General features: G+C 39.5%; 1 protein-coding gene across 7 annotated transcripts in view; it reads left to right on the top strand.

Moving 5' to 3' along the window:
• The window catches only part of LOC104597260 (uncharacterized), a 62,381-nt gene that overhangs the window by 34,659 nt on the left and 7,212 nt on the right, over window positions 1-20,510 (top strand). For all 7 annotated transcript variants that reach the window (XM_088902209.1, XM_019197981.2, XM_088902208.1 and 4 more), the window contains 2 exons: window positions 8,465-8,751; window positions 19,988-20,234. In XM_088902209.1, the coding sequence (XP_088758335.1) occupies window positions 8,465-8,751; window positions 19,988-20,234 (534 nt within the window). The remainder of the gene's footprint in view (window positions 1-8,464; window positions 8,752-19,987; window positions 20,235-20,510) is intronic.

Raw genomic sequence — 20,510 nt, 5'->3', positions numbered from 1 at the left:
ATTCTGGAGCCTTAGAGCACATGACCCATAGTTCCACTATTTTTTCTTCTTACCAACTCTGTTCTGGAAGAGACAGAGTCTCCACAGCCGATGGATCTCATGTTCCCATTGCTGGGAAGGGGTCTGTCAAGATTACTGATTCCATTTCCCTACCCTCTGTCGTTCATGTTCCCAGGTTGAGTACTAATTTGTTATCTGTTAGTAGTTTGACTAAGAACCCTAATTGCTCAGTAATTTTTTCTCTTGGTCATTGTGTTTTGTAGAATCTGGATTCAAAGAGGACAATTGGGAGTGGTCGTGAAGTGAATGGAATCTACCTCCTGGATGCGCTTCCTCATCATTAGGGTCATCATGTCAGTAGGGATAGTGAGTCAGATTATGCTTTGGCATAATCGTTTGGGTCATTTGTCATTTTCTTCTTTGCGTTTCTTATTTCCAAAGCTTTTTGAGTCTGTTAATTTGTTTAGTCTAGAGTTTGAAGGTTGTTAGCTTGGAAAACATTGTGGACATTCTTTTAAAGCTAGTAATAAAAGATGTTCATATGCTTTTGATGTTATTCATTCTGATGTGTGGGGACCATACCATGTTCCTTCTATGGGTGGCTATCGATATTTTCTTTTATTTGTGGATGATTTTTCTCGATATTCTTGGATTTACTTAATGAGATCTCGTGATGAGGTACCATCCTTGGTTCGACAAGTTCGTCAGATGGTGTCTCGTCCAAAATTATATTACCCTTGGCTAAGCGGTCGTTGAAGCGTAGCTTTAGGTGTCGAATCCACAGAGAAACTGATTAAACCAACAAAAGGAGTTATCGCTAAGAGTGAATAACCTAGAAAAATGATTTTCTAAAAATAAAAAGAAGAGCAAAAATATTTGAATAAAAGTAACGATGATTGAAGGATGAAAAATAGTATTGTGATGAACAAGGTTTCGAGATTCGCTTGATCGATTTGCTTTAACTAATCTCGACTTTGATTCCTATTTATCACTCAATTGCAAGTTTCACATCCCAAACAAACAATCGGAAAATATAACTTTGAAGCCAACGACAAGAACAAAAGTATTTGTTCTGAGAGAATTAATTTTTGATAAAGAATAGAATGATCTATTCTTACAAGCTACCCAAGAACGACAATATATCAGATTGACAGTATTGCAGTCAAGGATCAACTCATAAAATAAATCTACCCAATCAATTATTTTCTAACAAATTGCACATAAAAAGAGCATGACTAATCTTATATGGAAATTGAAGAATATAACTTCAGGGTTTATCAAAATAATAAAAGAAATCTCTCAAGAACAAAATTAAACATCGAAATCTCTCAAGGAATCAAAGTAAAATAACAAGTAAAATTCATCGATCAAGATCCTTCGTAGCCTTGTTGAAGCTTTAGCCGCGCTTGAACGGCATTCTCCCCTCTTCTCCTCTGTGAAAGACTGAGAAAATAATGCCAAATAACCTCTGAAAGTCATCCCCCTTTTAGGTTAGATTTTTCCTTTTTATTGTGCTGCCAGGCTCCTCAATCTGCTTAGCCCAGATCCGTGTCTTATCCCCCAATTTTTGCCTAGATAGAGATTGATTTAGAGAAAGCTATCAACAAATGAATTGTAGCTCTATCTCTTAGCTGTCCATAGCCTTAAGAATCACCGAATTTTGACATTTGTAAAGAAAGATATGCCCAAAATACTGGACTCTGTTTAGAGTAAAACGGGAAACGAATCAACACTCATACTTGGGCCATGGAACTTGGGCTTGGGTTTCTTGGACCTATGTTTGGGCTTTCCTCAATTCAATTATTAATTATTTCGGCATAAAAATTGCCTAAATAATAAAATTGACATTTATAAAATTATTATGGAAAAATATTACTTTTAAACTCTTTATTTTACAAATGTCAATTGTTGAGTACACCTTAGATATACATTTTCATGCTTCCGTTAGATGGTGCTAACACAGTTTGGGGTACGAGTGAAGGTATTTAGATCAGACAATGCTAGGGAATATTTTGAAAAGAACTTTGCCTTGTATCTGTTAGAGCATGGAGTTATCCATCAGAGCAGTTGTTCCTATAGTCCACAGCAGAATGGTGTTGCAGAGAGGAAGAACAGACACATTGTTGAGATTGCAAGAAGCATGATGATCACATCCATTGTTCCAGTTCGGTTTTGGGGTGATGCAATTCTCACAGCAGTCTTCCTGATTAATAGGGTGCCCTTTCGTATACTTGGATTCAGCACCCCATTTAGCCTCCTTTTTCCTGAGGGGGGAGATGTTCCACATTCCTCTCAGGGTGTTTGGGTGTGTTTTCTTTGCACATGTTCTTGGTCCTCACCGCTCGAAGCTCGATCCAAAGGCAAAGAAGTGTGTTTTCCTTGGGTATGCAGAAAAGCAGAAAGGGTACTGCTGCTATGATCCAGTCTCTGGGAGTCAATATGTTACTATGAATGTCACATTTTTTGAGTCCATATCTTTTTTCTCGAAGGATCCTTCTCAGGGGGGGAGTGTTTTGGGGAAGTGAGTGGGCAATCTATTCCTCTTCCAGTTCTAGTTCCTATGTCCGTTCCTGTGTCTGACCCTCCTATGTCACCTACCTTACCACCTCCCTTGTTGTCCTGCTTCTCAGTGTTACTCACAATAGCAGCTTCACAAGGAGGTTGATTCCACTACAGAGGATCTCACATCACTTCCTATCGGTTCCTTGGAGACTCCAGATTCAGCTAACATGGATTCAGGTATTCCTCTTGATCCCTCTAATGTTTCAATTCCTATTGATTCTACTAATCCCATTACAGATGACTTGGACCTTTCTATTGCTCTCAGAAAAGGGAAGAGAAAGTGTACTGCTCATTGTATTTCACAGTACCTATCCTATAGTGAACTTTCTCCTTCCTATCATGCTTTCCTTTCTTCTCTTGACTCTGTGTCTATACCCAAGGGTGTCAGTGAGGCTCTCTCCAAACCTGAGTGGAAGATAGCTATGCAGGAAGAGATGGAAGCCTTAATTAAGAATCAGGTATGGGAAATTGTGGATCTACCAGAGGGCAAGGAGATTGTTGGATGCAGATGGGTTTACACAGTAAAATAGGCAGATGGAAGTATAGAAAGGTATAAGGCCAGACTGGTTGCAAATGGGTACACGCAAAACTATGGAATTGATTACTTAGAGACCTTTGCACCAGTTGCAAAGATGACTTCTGTTCGGATCCTTCTCTCTCTTGCTGCCACATACTCTTGGCCCCTATTTCAACTTGATGTGAAAAATGCTTTTCTGAATGGAGATTTGCAAGAAGTGTATATGGATCTTCCTATTGGTTTCTACAGTGATGCTGAAAAGGGGGTATGCAGACTAAAGAAGTCACTTTATGGTTTAAAGTAGTTTCCGAGAGCATGGTTTGACAAATTCAGGAAGGCCTTGATTGCTTTTGGCTACACTCAGACTCAATCAGACCATACCTTGTTTGTGAAGAGGAGGGGATCCTTGGTGTCAATCCTGATTGTTTATGTGGATGATATTGTTGTCACAGGAAATTACCTAAGTGAGATTGACAGTTTGAATAAGAATCTACACAGAGAATTTGAAATTAAGGATCTTGGGGAGCTGGGGTACTTCTTGGACATTGAAGTTGCAAGATCAAAACATGGAATCTTTATTTCTCAGAGGAATTATGTTTTGGATCTTCTACAAGAAACAGGGAAGCTTGGAACAAAAGCTATTAGTACTCCTATTGATCAGAATCACAGAATTAATGCATTAGAAGGTGAGCTGGTAAAGGACATTGGGAGATATTAGAGACTTGTGGGGCGATTGCTATATTTGTGTATGACAAGACCAAATATCTCCTATGCAGTGAGTATGGTGAGTCAATACATGCATGCCCCACGAGTCCAGCATTTGGAGGTTGTTGACAGAATTCTTGTTTATCTGAAGGGACACCTAGGTAGAGGCATATTATTTGCTGATCATGAACAGTTGAAGCTAGAGGCTTATACAGATGCTGATTGGGCAAGATGCCTTTATGATAGGAGATCTACTTCAGGAGTCTGCACCCTTGTTGGGGGTAATCTAGTCTCGTGGAAAAGTAAGAAACAGACAGTGGTGGCAAGATCAAGTGCAGAAGCTGAATTCAAGGCCATGGCACATGGAGTTTTAGAACTTCTATGGATCCGCTCCTTGTTAGGAGAGATTGGTGTTGAGGTAGAAGAACCTGTGATGTTGTACTGTGATAATCAAGTAGCAATTAAAATTGCCCACAACCCAGTTCAGCATGACAGGACAAAGCACATTGAAGTGGATAGATATTTCATAAGAGAAAGGGTGACTTCAGGGGAAGTGTGTTTGCCATACATTGCTTCTGATTTGCAGCTTGCTGATGTTCTCACAAAAGGTGTTGCAAGGAACAAGCTGGAGCATGATCTACGCAAGTTGGGAGTGTGTGACATTTACTCCCAACTTGAGGGGGAGTGTTGAGTTTGGCCAATTTCAAGTTATTGGGCCCAATTTATTTATCTTTTATTTTTAAGTTGTTAAGTTAGGAAGTTATTGGGCTTTAGGCCCATTAGATTATGTTTTTTAGTTGTGACTGTTCAGCTACTTAAGTAGCCGCCCTACTAAGGGCATTCTTGTAATCTCTTATTATTTTAATTCAAGTATATAATACAAATAGGGGTTGGCGGCCAGAACTAATTCAATTCTGGTTGACATCCCACTCTCTTTCTTCTCCTCTCTTCTTCTCTACTGCTGAAACCTTTCAACTTCTTCTACTTTTCTTCACAAGGAATTCATCTAAAACTGTTATCAACAACTTCTACTGCTTAGATGGTTTTACAATGGCTTTTTACTAGGACTATTGGGAAATCTTGAAGGATGATTTAGTTGAGGTTTATAATGAATAATTTGAAAGAGGTACCATAAACCTTGGAGTTAATGCTAAACTTTTTTGGTTCTAGTACCAGAAAAACTACAAACTCTCAATCTAGGGGATTTCAGACCAATCAACCTTATCCATAGCATATATAAGATAATTTCCAAGATTCTATCTATGAGGATAAAAAGGGTACTCTCAGCCATAACCAATCAATTTGTTCAGGATATACAAATTCTAGATCAAATTTTAATTGCTAATGAGGTGTGGAGGAAAAGAAAAGATCAGGTGGGAAGGGACTGAGTTTGTAAATTAGGCATTGAAAAGGCCTATGATCTAGTAGATTTGTCCTTCTTGATTGAAATTTTGAGAAATTGTGGGTTTAGTGATTAATGGTGCAAATGGATTAGGGGTTGCCTACAAACTTGTCACTACTTGCTTCTAGTCAATGGGGTAGCTAGGGACTTCTTCCAACCTGTAGGGGTCTTAGACAAGGGGACCCACTTTCGCTCTTTCTCTTTATCCTTGTAGTAGATGTGTTGAGCAGGTTAATTTCTAGTGCTGATAGGGCTACAACTGTTAGGGATTTGAAGGTGGGTAAGGAAGGAATGATAGTCACACGACTTCAATTTGCTAATGTCATAACTATTTGTGAGGATGTGTGATTACAAGAAGGTGAGGAATTTGACATTGGTGGTGAGATTTTTCCAAAAGTTGCCTACTAGGAATTAATGTGGGGGAAGTTGAATCAAGAGCCTTTATTGGAATCCTAGGTTGCTCTATTATTCAATGACTTTTGAACTACCTGGTCTCCAACTCGGGGTCAATCCAAAGGAGAGTAGATTTTGGAATCCTATCATAGAGAACGTGAAGAAGAAATTAACATCTTGAAAAAGAAACTAGATCTCGTTGGGAGGGGGGTAGAATAACCTCAATGAAATCTACTTTGGCAAACCTTCCAATCTACTGCCTTCAATATTTTAGATCCCATGGAAGATAGCAAAGGAAATTTTGAGAATTATGAGGGATTTCTTATGAGAGCCGAGAGAAGGAAGTTTGTAAAAGTAAGAGCCAAGGTGGGTTGGGGATTGGTGAGTTGGGAACAAAGAACCTTTCATTGCTGGGGAAGTGGTTGTGGAGGCTACCATTGGAGAAAGAAAAACTACAAGGCAAGGTGATAGTAAGCATCGATGGATTGACAACCGATGAGTGGGATGCAGGTGTATTGTGAGGGCTACCTTGATGTCTCCTTGGACGGCTATACATGGCATAATTCAAAATTTCCTAAACTTTGTTAGGTATGATTCTTGTTCTGACAATAAAATTCTTTTTTGGAACGATATTTGGGTGGACAGTTCTACTCTCAAGTTTTTGTTTCCTTCTTTGTATGCCATCTCTACTTTCAAAAAAGAACCAATTTCTAAATTTCTGTCATCCTCATTATCTTTATCACCCATGGGTTATGAGTGGGATATGGGATTTCGGAAAAGAACCAATTTCTAAATTTCTATCCCTTCCATTGTCTTTTTTCTGTCAAAGAAGTGTGGGACAGACCTATTCCTCCTAAAATGGGGGCTTTCTGTTTTGAAGTGTACCATGCAAAGATTAACACCTTGTACTTGTGACAAAAGAAAAGACCAAATTGCTATTTGTCCCCAAATTGGTGCACACTTTGTAAGGCCGATGGTGAGACATGTTACCATTTACTAATCTCCTATCCTTTTGTTGTGTGTATTTGGGAGAAGTTCTTCTCTCTCTCTGTTTGTAGGTAGATGAGGCCTTCAGATTGGACTAGGCTATTAAGTGCAGAAACCTTCAGGTGGCCAAGGGAAAGAGGAAGGATTTTGTGGAGATGAACAAGGGAAGCAGTTGTGTGGACAATTTGGGAAGAGAGAAATGCAAGAATCTTAAAGCAAGAGGAAAGAAGCACGGAAGCAGTTTTGGAAATCCAGGTTCATCAGGTATAGGAGGAATTTTCAGGAACCAGGAAATATCATTGCTCTGTTCTCAGGACCATTAGGTGAAGGGGACTCAACAAGGCTGAACTCCTTGTACTCCAAGGACTACACCAGACTAAGGAGATTAATTTAAACAATTTGATTGTGGAGGGGTGACTCTAAAATTGTCATTGGCTGGTTGGAAAACAGGAATGAAGCAATGTGAGGATATAATTGAAACAAAACAAATCAAATGTCTAACGAGGAACATAAATTTGAAGGTACAATGCCCAGTTCCCAGCAAAAATGTTCCTCATTCTTTGTGGACTCCACCAGCTCCAGGTTTCATGAAGTTGAATTTTGATGGCGGTAATGAAGGAAACCCCAGCCCTTCAGGCATTGGGGGAGTTTTTAGGAATGAGGAAGGTGAGATTTATTACCATGTTTTAAGACCCAATTAGGGAAGGGGACTCACTCTAAACTGAAATTATGGCTGTTTTGGAAGGTGCAAAAAGGGCCAAGGAGCTAAACATTAGCAGTTTGATCATTGAAGGAGATTCTAAGTTGGTAATAGAATGGTTAAAAAAGGAGGACAATGGCATGTGGAGTTACATTAATGAAAGAAGGACCATTAAGTGGCTGACTCTGGGCATGTATGTGTGCAGTGGGTCAAAAGCTGTGTTAATTCGTTTGCAGATGCACTTGCCAAACAAGGGGTGGGAAGGAACCAATTGTTTTGGGCTCCGTTGTAATTTTACAGTTTTTTTAGGGGGGGAGTTAAGAGAGTTTAGCTCCCCCTGTTCTTTTACCTGTTTCTTTCTCTTTTCATTAATAAAATGATTCTGTTATTGATAAAAAAAGATATAATGGGTGTCGAGATCAGTAAATAGAATGGCTGGCACTTTAGCCAAGTAAGGGGTCACTAGAAGTCATTTGTATTGGGCTTGCTTTTAAAATGGTTAATATCATAGAGATAGGGTGGTAATAAAGTTTAAAGCTACTCATAAAAAAAACTAATAAAAAAATCCAGAGGATATGAAAGAGCTCTTTTCTACCCTTGTTAGATGTTTCTCTTCTCCTCTCTTGTTTCCTGGGTGAAGGAGCTGTTGATTGGCCATGTTTATTTTACAAAAGTTTAAGAAATGATTTAGAAAAGCATGGTAAGTTCACTGGTTAAAAAAAGCATGGCATGGTCTCATGCATGTCTTATTCAGGGTAGGGAGGGAGGTTACAAGTAGAGAAGAGTTACATACATCGGTAAGGTTTAATCTATCCAAGAAAAACAACTACTGCATACTGGCAGGAGTAAACCAAAAAGAAAGAAGGGAAAGATAACACAGAGCATCAGTGTCACTTGTTACTGTGTAGTAGGTGACAAGAAGCCCTTCAGTACCTAAGGCGAGCAGCAGGAATACTTCTAACACCCTTGGTGGGATTAGTTTTGCACAAGTGCCAAGCTTCCTTCATGTTAACTGTTAAGGACAGATACATAAAATGGTAATGTTTGGCTCAATGTTGCTGGTATAATGTTACTAGCAGCTCAAGGATTTTTTTGCCTTCCTTTTTTTTCTTTCTTTATTGCTGCAATTCTACCTTGCTTACAAAGTGGGCCTGGTGATATTCCTGATTAGCTAATAGTTGAGCTGGATTTTGTGCAGGAATGGCTCTCTACCTTGCTCAGGAAGTTACCAACAATGCAATTATTGATCTAGATTTCATTGCTTATGGTTGGGGTAGGGCATCTTACAACCCCAACTCAAAGGCTACAACTGAGGCATTGCATCAGCCAAGTCACAGGAAAAGGAAGCATAGTACTATAACAGCATCCTTTCAAGTGCAGCAAAGTGGTGTTGGCAGGGAGGTTGAAACAGTAAAAAACAAACAAGTAACTCCAATTGCTGTCCAGATAGCTGCACTACAGGCATTGGAGGCTCTTCTTACTGTGGTATGCATGTTTTTGTTTTAAGTAAATTGTGGTTTCAGCTTGTGTATAATTTATTTTTCACTTACCAATTAGACTAAGCTAGGGTCAACTGGAACTGAACCAATATTTGTGCATCTGTTGAAATCTTTACATGTTGGGTTCACCATTTGCTAGATCCAGATCACAATACACCATTGTTAAAAGTCAACTAAATAACTGATCCGAATTACTGAACACTCCAGCTAGTTTAATGTAGAATTGAAGGATGTAAGCCCATCAATAAGAAGACTACAGAATACTCATTCTATTGCTTCATGACTCGTGAAGTTACTCTTTTAACATAGAAAATTCCACTGGGACCCTGGCCCTGCGACTGTAAGAAAATGCTAGATGTGCTCAATTGGGTGAAATTTTTGAATCGATCATGCTACTTTGAAATTTGATGGTGTTTTTTATAGCAGTTCAAGGGGTTGGTTTACTTTGGTACACACTTCATTTGCTTTGCTCTTCTTTTTGGAATTGATTGGTGGGTTCCACCCTTTATGCTTAGTGAGTGAAGTATTATATACATTGTCGAGCCTTGATTTCCTCCTCTCTTCATTATGTAATGATTGTTTTTTCTCCAAGAATAAAAGAACAGAAAGTTGTTTCAAGGAATTCTAATACACCCTCATTTTTGTAATCATCAATTGGACATGATGATTTATTATTCATAATGTGACAAGCCCATCCCCAACAAGGATGAGAAAAGTACAAAAACCAGCCAACTGCTGTGCCAATGCTTAACTTCCTGTATGTAACAAAGTCTATCCCTTGGCTTGGGCCTCCCCCAATCAGATTTGGTCATGTGATTCCTGCCCCAGCCATGGAATCAGCTAGATTATTGGAAGACCCTGGAATCCAATTGAACAAGTAGTTCATATAATGTGCCAATGTCTTTGCTTCTTTAATTAGATGTCTAAGAGTCCTAGGACAAGATTCTATTGATGTAAACCAGGAATTACAACCTGACAGTCTCCCATTCTAGCTTTGGCCAATGTTTTAAAAACTGACCTGGAGGCTGACCTTCTTTTCCTCTGGGTGGTGGGCCAGCAGTTCAATCATCTGGGTTGAACAGCAACACATGCCATCATAAATAAATAATACAAAATAGTGAAATACAAGAAAAAAGATATGTACACATTGCAGAAACTAATGCATTTGTTGATCGATACATTCATGGATGCCATGTACATAGATACAGGTGTGTTTTTAAAAAGATTTAAACTTAAAAATTAAAATATTATATAATTTGTAACTCGTCACCTACTGTCTAGGTCTCTGATTGATGGTTCAATCACTCCAGGGTGCAAGGTCTCTGATTGAGTCAATGGGTTTTGTAGATCTATAAATTCATGGATGCCCTACATACATAGATACATATCCATAGATTTAGGTGCGCAATTAAAACATTTAAACTTAAAAATTAAAATATATTAGAATTTGTAACTCCTCGTCACCTAGTGTCTAGGTCAACTGGCTTAATGGATCAATCGCTCAGGTTGCAAGGTCTCTGACCGAGTCAATTGGTTTTGATTAAAGACAGGTTAGGATTGTGGTTGACCCGAGCTGTATCATGACCTAGGTGGCCAACATTTTTTTTTTCAAATACCTCCAATATTTTGCTAATATGTTTGCGATATTTCAGATTTCATTGATAGACTATATATTTAAGGTTTACAATTTTAGAAGATTTTTAAAATCTTTTTGATTTTTCATTAAAATCATCATATTATTTTTTTTAAATATTTTCCTAAAACAGCCATGGAGAATTGGTAATTGGATAATTGGCTTACTGTTTTAATATGATTCACTTAATAAGTCACTATAATTCAAAAAAGAAAATAAAATGCAGATAACTACAAAATAGTATACTCAAAATAATCAAAACATATAGTAACAAAAAAAAAGACAAAAGTCAAAATGGCAAGTGATTGACATATATATATATATATATATATTTTTTGATGAATGAAGTGATTGACATATTTAATGAAGAGAAGATGGCTAAAATACTAAAACGGAGACAAAGAGAAAGATACCCATTAAAGTCTCTCAATTTTGTCCTATTTGATTTATACAGTTCTTTGCCATGGTTTTTTGAGTTTTAAATGTGCTATTATATTTATGTTAATGGTTCCTTGAAGGTTTATTAAATAATTCCATGTTTCTAGAGATCATTCTTGATTTTACAAATATCTTAGCAAAACAAATGAAATATCTCTTAAATTTCTTGGTCTCTACAAGGCAACCATCTATATTGAAATTACAAACCATGGTTTTCACCAAATCCTCTACTGTGAAATTCCTTCAAGATGAGAATGGGGCTAAAAGACTTTCTCAGGCCACTTTCTTTTCAGATTTGTTAACTTATTTTTGGGCTTCCAAAGAGGCTCAAATACATTTTGATGAACTTCACATTTATTTCCTATGGTAATTGAAGTTATAAAAACTTGTCATTGTCTTTACTTTGATTAGAAATTGTAACTTCCTATGTACACTCAAATCTGAGTTGAACTCCACAATAAACCTTAGTCTATGTTTTGTTAAAATTCCACTCCAAAGAATTACTAGTTGAACAATGAGTTCTGCGCCAAAAATGATTCTTTTTAAGAAGCTAATTTTTTAGCTTCAAAGAATCAATTCTTAGAATAAGTTTGTTAAGATGTGCCGAATAGGGGTAGTTTAGTCTTCTTCTGTTTATTAAGTAACTTGCTTATGTGGCAGTGTTATTAGAGTTACTCTGCCCCACACTTAAGTAAGGGCATTTCTGTCTTTGTAAACATTATTAGAATCTAATATAGATTAAGGGGGTCGACTGGATGGGTTAACCATTAGATTTTCGACAGACCCTTCTTCTTCTTCTCTTCTTCTTCTTCTTCTTCTTCTTCTTCTTCTTCTTCTTCCTGCTCGGACTACTGTAGCAGCTGTCGAAACATGGTATCAGAGCCATGCTCCTGACCTAAGTCAGTTGGTAAAGCACCTCAGCATTGTTCATGACTCTTCACCTTCGTTTCTGGTCAGTCGATGGAGAGAACTGGTTCGCCCTAGGTCAGAAACATTACAGCTTGTTTCTCTGCTGCGCATAACCTTCTTCAACAAGGAAAGTGACCAGCAGTGAATGGTTGATTGATATTCTCAAAGGAAGGTCGGTTCTCTCTTCTTCTAGTGTTACTTATATTTCTGGGTAGAAACCCTACAAGAAGCTGTTAGTACTGAGTAGAACCTAGAGAACTAGGTTCATTGTTGCCCTAGGAAGGGCTGTGTGTGCAGTAGCCGAATGGTGTAGGGCTGCTGTAAGTTGTTGAATGGTGTTAGGGCTTCTGTAAGTGGCCGAGTGGTGTAAGGTAGAATGTAGTGACCTTGCCGAACTCCTTATGATTGTGTAATGCCCTCTTAAGTGTGTTAAACAAGTCTGAACTGGGTGCAGCAGATTTGGCTGTGTTGTGGTGCTTGAGTGGTTGTAAGAGGGCCTCTACTTGTGATTAGTGAATGGTAAACCGATGCTTATGTGGGACGTAAGTGTGTGAAGCCAGCAGTAGTGTGAATAAGAACAAGTGTGTGCTTCCACTGTGGTGTTTAGAGGCTGCAGTAGGTGCTGAAATATCAAACTGTGAACAACATCAATCAGCTTGTAGCTGAGAAGTAAAGTTAGAGACAACTGTGAAAGAGTACAATGGCAGCAATAGGAGATGGCTACAATGATCAGAAACCTAGTGTAGTAATTTCCTCCGACTACCTAGGGGTACAAATGACCTCAATTAAGCTAAATGGGGAGAACTATGTTCCATGGGCTAAATCAGTGGAAGTTTTTCTCAAGGCAAAGAAGAAAGTAAAGCATGTAAGAGATGAGAAGCCACCGGTTGACTCTCCAGGGTTTGATGATTGGGAACAAGAAGATGCTCAAATCACGACTTGGTTGTGGAATAGTATGGAACCCAAAATCAGTGCCAACTTCATATTCCTTGATACGGCTAAGGATATATGGGAGCATGCTAAGAAGCTATATTCTGGACAAGATAACACAACAAGAGTATATCAACTGTATCAGGAGTACTTTGATTTACAACAAGGAACCAAAACACTAGAAGAGTACTATGCCTGCATGAAGAATATAAGGAATGAACTCAATGTCTATCATCCCCTTACTCCAGATATTCAAGTTCAGCAACAACAAAGGGAGCAGCTAGATGTTACAAGATTTTTAGTGGGGCTGAAGTCGGAATATGAACCAGTTAGAGCTCAAATATTGGGGGGCTCTACTCTTCCATCACTTGAGGAAGTATTCTCAAGACTTTGTAGAATTTCTTTGGGCCAGACAGAGAACCCCACACAGTATGATAGATCAGCACTTGTGATAGCTAGAGGTGGTGGACATAGTACAAGAGGGGGAGGTCATTCCAGAGGGGGCCGTGACAATTCCATGATTGGTCAGGGTGGCCGTGACTCAGGGGGAGGCCGTGGCAGAGGAAAAAATAACTCTACAAGGAAGTGTACTCATTGTGGTAGGGATGGACACACAGTGAATTTCTGTTATGACGTACATGGCCCTCCCTCTAAATGGGCTAATCATGCTGTAGCAGGCGAGGTTGCTATTAGTGACAGTAAACTGGCAGACCGAACACCTCCCACATCTACATCTACTTCTGGGAGGGAGATGGTGAGTGTTCCGCATGATGAGTATGAACGGTTCCTTCAAACTACTTCACAGCATACCACTGCCACATATGCCCAATCAGGTATTGCTTGCATGTCATCTAAAACTCCTTCCTGGATTATTGACTCTGGAGCCTCAGATCATATGACCGGGACTCCAGGTGTGTTCTCTTCTCTTTCTGACACCTCCACATCACAAACTGTTACACTTGCCAATGGGTCATCATCTTCCATCTGTGGTGTTGGTAATGTTGACTTGGCTTCTGTCCCCTTATCATCTGTTTTATATGTACCTAAGTTTCCATTCAATCTTATGTCTGTTAGTAAAATAACCAAAGCTCTTAGCTGTTCTGTTACCTTCTTTCCTTCCACTTGTGTTTTTCAGGATCTCAAGACGGGGAAGAAGATTGGTGGGGGGCATGAAGCTGGTGGATTGTATTACCTTGACGGCAGTGGATCTTCAATTGCACTTCAGACTTCCCTTACTCCTCTACAATGGCATTGCCGACTGGGACATCCATCTCTCAAGGTTCTCAAGATGTTGGTTCCATCATTGAGTTAGTTGTCAGTTTTACAATGTGAGTCATGTCAGTTTGGTAAACACCGTCATGTGTCCTTTAGTCCAAGAGTTGAGAGTCGTATGTTGAGTCCTTTTTCTTTGGTTCATTCAGATGTTTGGGGTCCAATCAAAATAGAGTCTTATAATGGGTACAAGTATTTTGTCTCCTTTATTGATGATTGTTCAAGAATGACATGGATTTACTTAATGAAAGAAAGAAGTGAATTATTTTCCATTTTTCAAAAATTCCATGTTGAAATACGCACACAATTTGGTGTTCCAATCAAAGTTCTTCGTTCAGATAATGGTCGTGAATACTTTCTTACTGCATTTCAACAATATTTAGAACAGCATGGCATTATTCATCAGACCTCGTGTGCCTTCACCCCTCAACAAAATGGGGTGGCTGAACGGAAGAATCGTCATCTTCTTGAAATTGCTCAGTTTATGCTTCACCACATGCATGTTCCTAAACGGTTTTGGAATGAAGCAATGCCAGGTTGATCACTCAGTGTTCAGCTATGACTCAGAAGCTGGGAAGATTTTATTAGTGGTCTATGTGGATGATATTGTCATCACTGGTAGTGATAAATTGGGGATCGGCAAACTAAAGGTATTTCTGCAAAATCATTTTCAAACAAAGGACCTTGGAACATTAAAGTATTTCTTGGGAATAGAGGTTGCCAAGTCAAAACAAGGTGTGAATCTGTGCCAAAGGAAATATGTCCTTGATCTGTTGGAAGAAACAAGACTGTTAGGTGCAAAACCGGCTGAGACCCCTATGGAACCAAATGTTAAGTTGAGCAGTGATACAGGAGAAGTATTTGAAGATCCTGGAAGGTATAGACGACTAGTGGGAAAGATGAACTATTTGACTATCACGAGACCCGACATCTCCTTTGCAGTAAGTGTGGTGAGCCAATTCATGCAGAACCCTTGTATACCTCACTGGGATGCAGTCCTTAGAATTGTGAGGTATCTGAAAGGAGCTCCAGGCCGTGGGCTATTGTATAAACCAGGGGAAAAGTTGAAGTAGTTGGGTATACAGATGCAGACTGGGCAGGCTCAGTGAGTGGTAGAAGATCTACTACAGGCTATTGCCCATTTTTGGGAGGAAATCTTGTGACATGGAAGAGTAAAAAGCAGACGGCTGTAGCCAGAAGCAATGTTGAAGCCGAATATAGGGCCATGGCTCACATTACCTGTGAATTAGTGTGGCTGAGGAATCTCCTACAAGAAATTGGGTTTCACATGGATAAACCTATGAAATTGTACTGTGACAACCAACCTGCACTCCATATCTCATCCAATCCTGTCTTTCATGAGAGAACAAAGCACATAGAGGTTGATTGCCACTTTGTGAGAGAGAAGGTTCTTGCCGGAGAGATAAATACAGAACATGTGGGCTCCAATGACCAATGGGCAGATTTGTTTACAAAAGCTCTAAGCTCAGGGAAAGTGAACTATCTATGTAACAAGCTGGGATTATATGACATATATTCTCCAGCTTGAGGGGGAGTGTTAAGATGTGCCGAATAGGGGTAGTTTAGTCTTCTTCTGTTTATTAAGTAACTTGCTTATGTGGCAGTGTTATTAGAGTTACTCTGCCCCACACTTAAGTAAGGGCATTTCTGTCTTTGTTAACATTATTAGAATCTAATATAGATTAAGGGGGTCGACTGGATGGGTTAACCATCAGATTTTCGACAGACCCTTCTTCTTCTTCTTCTTCTTCTTCTTCTCTTCCTGCTCGGACTACTGTAGCAGCAGTCTAAAAGCATGCCTCCTGTAGTCTTAGAAGTTGGAGCATAGTTGTTGTACCACTAGGGTTAGCTGGTCCTTTAAGTTGTAACATTATAATTTTGTTGTGGCCAAAAAACAGACATATGAGTGTTCATCAAGTAAATAATAAGCTTAACATGTCAGACATGCATATTTGCTACATCAAAAACACAATGGAGACCAAAATGATCATTGATGATAGCATATGCTTAGATGAAATTAGAACAATAACATCAATCATTTAGAAAATGAAGAAGAAACAGAAGCAACTTTTTTTTATGAATACAGTAAATTTCATTGAAAACCATCATACTACACAAAAACAGTGCAGTAGGCAAATGGGAACAAAACAGCTCACCCCTTGTATATTACAGCTCGGGCTTGGGCATCCCTGTTCTAACTCATCTTGCCCCATCCCAGCTCTAGCCTGAGTCTGCCAATACATTAGCACTCCTATGCACCCAATTGAACGAGGTATTCAAAGAACCACCTAGAGATTGAGCCAGTCTCACTAGAAACCTGAATTTCTATGGACTTTGGTCTTGCAATTTCATCCAGAAAATGATGGTTTGACAGTCCCCTTTCACTTCCACCTTCCTGGCTTCCTCAAGCCTTGCATTAATTGTTCTAGACCTTGATTTAGAGCCAAAAACTCAGCTATCAGTGAATTGCCTTGACCAGCCAGCCCTGTATAGCTAAGAAGGATGTAACCATTATCATCCCTAACAACATCCCTAACACCAGGAGCCCCTGGATTTCCTAAAGAGCACCCATCAAGGTTAAGTTTTACTGACCCCGTTTACTATTCTCTGCTGCCTGCTGTTTTGAAAACTAGCCACGATCTGTCATCCCCTCAATATGTCATTAAGGAATCTCCTTTAAAATCTTCACATGTTATTTCTCTATGAGCGGCCCTAATTTTTGTGATCTCAAACAGATCTTCAACTGTTTTTTTTGATCAATAACTGTGGATTGAATTAATATTAAAAATATGAGAAAATTATAGGGCAAGGGGGCTAAACAATCTTAGCTCCCAAGAACAACCATTAAACATCAAAAGAACAAAAATTACAAGACAGCCCAAAAAATAGAATGTCTGTTCACCCCTTGTCTATCTAGACCATCTGCCAAAGAGTTCGCACTTCGTTTTACCCACTTGTATTGGATTTCCATGTCCTTAGTCAGCCACTTGAATTTCCTCTTTTCATTACTGTAATTCCAAAGTCTAAGACTATCCTCTTTCAGCCAGTTTATCACCACTTCAGAATCTCCTTCTATGATCAGCTTGTTAATATGCATATCCTTGATTCTTTGTACCCCTTCAAGAGTTGCAAGAATCTCATCTCTCAAAGAACCTCCCACCCCAACTGGTCCAAAATACATAGCTAACAGCTTCCCTTGTTCATCTCTTATTACTCCTATTCTGGATGGCCCTGGATTGCCCAAGTTGCTGCCATCAAAGTTCAGTTTGAGAAAGTCATGGGGTGGGGGGATCCAACAAACATTTGAGATCTTCCTCACTGGAACAAGTTCTGCTATCTCCTTCCACTTTCTTTGCAGCTCATCAACTGAGAATTCTGCGAACAGAGCCAAGGTTTTCAACCAGTGTATAACCCTAATGTGGATGACCTCCAGCATTGCTTCCAAACTTCTCTCCTTATCTGTAAATATTCATGAATTTCTCTCCTCCCAAATAGTCCAACAGACTGCAGCCCTCATACACCTCCACATAAACTTGGCCCTTTTTGTTGGCCGAAACGGTATAAATGTGAATAGGCTTTGCACATTCAAAGGGGGGTCCACCTGCACCCAAACAAAGAAGTACACCACTCCCAAATGATGTTAGTGAACCGACAAGAGATTAGTAAGTGATATCTAGACTCACCATCAGCTTTATAGAGGACACACTAGTGAGGACAAAAACAACTATTGGGTCTTTTCCTTTGAAGTAAATTTGCTGTGTTAACTCTTTCCAGAAAGGCTTCCCAACAGAAACTCCCAACCTTAGGAAGTATAGGATGACACCACACCTCTTTAACAGGGAAAGAAAAGCCAGAAGAAGAAGAATGTGTGAGAGCACTAAAGAAAGAGGCACAAGTGAAAGAACCAGAGGGGGTGAGAGTCCAAATTCTACTATCTGCATTTGTTGGCTCTAGGAATACCCCTTCAAGAATGGATAACAGTGATGAGATACCATCAAGCTCTGTGTCCCTGATATCTCTTCGCAGGCCCAAGCTCCAGTTGACCCCTGAAATAGAATTAGAAGGAACAATGAATGAAGACACCTATATATTTTTAAAAGTGGAAAGGGCAAAAAGGCTTGGGAATTGGTCCAAACATGTTCCCAAAAATTAATGAGATTGCCTGAGTGCAAGTCATACTTGATCCATGGAGAAAACAAAGGTAGAATAGCTTGAATAGCTTTCCAAGGATATGCTCTTGTACTCCTTGCCAGAATCCCAGAGTCCCATCCATTTGCTGCAACCCCATGAATACTTCCCACTATTCACCCAAAGTTTGTCCTTCTCCAATGAGAACCTCCAAAGCCATTTCCCCAGAAGGGCCAAGTTCCTATTCCTTATGTTCCCGATACCCAAACCTCCTTCCCTCTTACTCCTACAAACCATTTCCCACCCCACCCTATGGTCCTTCTTCTCCTCCCCCGACTCCCAGTGAAAGTCTCTCATTAGTTTTTCTAATCCACTAGCCACCTTTGTCGGAATCTTGAAGATTGACAAAAAGTAAACAGGAAGGTTAGCTAAAGTAGACCTGATTAGAGTGGTTCTCCCTCCAAGAGACAAATAATTTTTCTTCCAAGTTGCTAATTTCTTTTCAAACCTCTCCACAACCGGAACCCAAAACTCACCTTTCTGAGGGTTATCACCCAATGGAAAACTGAGGTAATTAAGGGGCCAATTTGCTATTGCACATTCTAAGATGTCTGTAGCCTCAGAGATCTCCCCCTTGCCCATATTTACCCCAACTATACAGCTCTTCTCAAAATTCACCTTAAGGTTTGACATTTGCTCAAAAAGTCGTATAGTGAGCTTCAAATTTCTAATCCCGTTAGGGTTCTCTGCTTCACAAAAGAGTGGTGTCATCTACAAATTGCAAATGTGTGAGTGGCACAAGCTCCCTCCCAACAGATCTTCAACTTTCTTATAATTCTCTTCAAAGATCTTTGCATTTCTTTCAATCCACAACCTCCATAAGACAGCCCCTCACTAAAGAATTCAGATATCATTAAAATAAATCTTGTTAAAAGGATGAGACCTCAACACAAGGTGGAGGCCCTGGAGGGCAACACAGCTTCTGTGGATCAAGAGTTGAGGGCCCTCTTAGACAGAATAACTATTGCTGCTCCTGCTTATCATATGTTCATCTCTAGTATCTTCATCTGCGAGCAGAAAGGATCCCAAAGGACAGGTCTGCTGGATCTGAGCTTATGAGCCTATTGGAGAGTGAGACCCAGCCAAGTCCCAGCCATGCCCCAGCCATGTACCTATTGGTTTCCAATATTGACGACACCACCATTATTAACTGAATCTTCACAGCTTACCTGCACCAAAATTCCTCCTCTTCTCCCAAGAGCAAAGAATCAGGGAATGATGGTTTTATAGATTTGGAATTTACTAAACCCCAAAAACAATCAGTTATGATTTTTCAATTGATACCAGTCTAATGACTCTAATGGTTAGTTTCTATTTTACAAAGCCATACCTTGAGGTGCAACATAAAATTGCAATTTGAAGCCTGAGCCTTTCACTTAGAGGTTGAGGCTTATTGAGGCAAGGCAAATTGGCCTCAGCTAGCCTTGAGGTGTTTGCATTTTGCCTCACCTCAAGTGCCTTTTAGAACCATGATATAAACAGTCTTCTCATGAAGGAATGGCAGCAACCTTCTTTGTTCTGAAAAACAAGCAAGTGAAACCATGACAGGCGGGAGTTCCAATTTGTTCTTACTACCATGTCTGATCCTCTTGTAGTTGCTAACTACAGATAGAATATGATCAAGTTTTTAATCCAACTAAAGAAACTGATGATGGGAAGATGTTTTTGCTTAGATTACAGTTTCAATTTAGCAAATTTCAAATTTCATTTTGCAGATTCGCTGATATAGTTTATTTGGGTTTTTAAAATTGATATTGTGCAAATGCTTACATGCCATTAGCAACTCCTTTTTCTGATGGATATAAAGTCTTATAAACTTTTCCTTTTATAGGGTGGTGCTTTGAGATCTGAGAGTTGGCGATCCAATCTAGATCTTCTTTTGATAACAGTGGCAACAAATGCATATGATGGGGAATGGGCCAATGAGGAAAAGGGCATTTCTGTCTTGTCTTTTGAACCAAATTGTACGTGGGCAGAGTTCCAGCTTGCTGCATTACGTGCACTTTTAGCCTCTTTTCTTTCCCCATCTCGTGTTCGGCCTCGATATTTGTCCGATGGTCTTGAACTCTTTCGTAGAGGTAAACCATCTATCATGTAACTGGATACCCCCCCCCCCCTTCTCTCTCTCTTAACTTGCAAAACTGCTAATAGATTGTACAGGCAATTTTGGAATCTTACTGTCAACTAAGGTCAGGGAAGTACTTATTTGAGTTTTCCTTTTGTTGAGAATTTGTTTCAACTTAGTACTTGTTTTGAGACTTTGTAACCTCATGCTGATTCCTGAGATTGAGGGTCACTACCCAATTTAGTCCAGGCTAACTGGGATTTTGGGAAGGATGGACTGGATACAGACC

The sequence above is a fragment of the Nelumbo nucifera genome, chromosome 3, assembly GCF_055504915.1.
Source record: "Nelumbo nucifera cultivar China Antique chromosome 3, China Antique-T2T, whole genome shotgun sequence".
In the NCBI taxonomy this organism is placed as follows: domain Eukaryota; kingdom Viridiplantae; phylum Streptophyta; class Magnoliopsida; order Proteales; family Nelumbonaceae; genus Nelumbo; species Nelumbo nucifera.
This window is presented reverse-complemented; position numbering and strand designations above follow the sequence as displayed.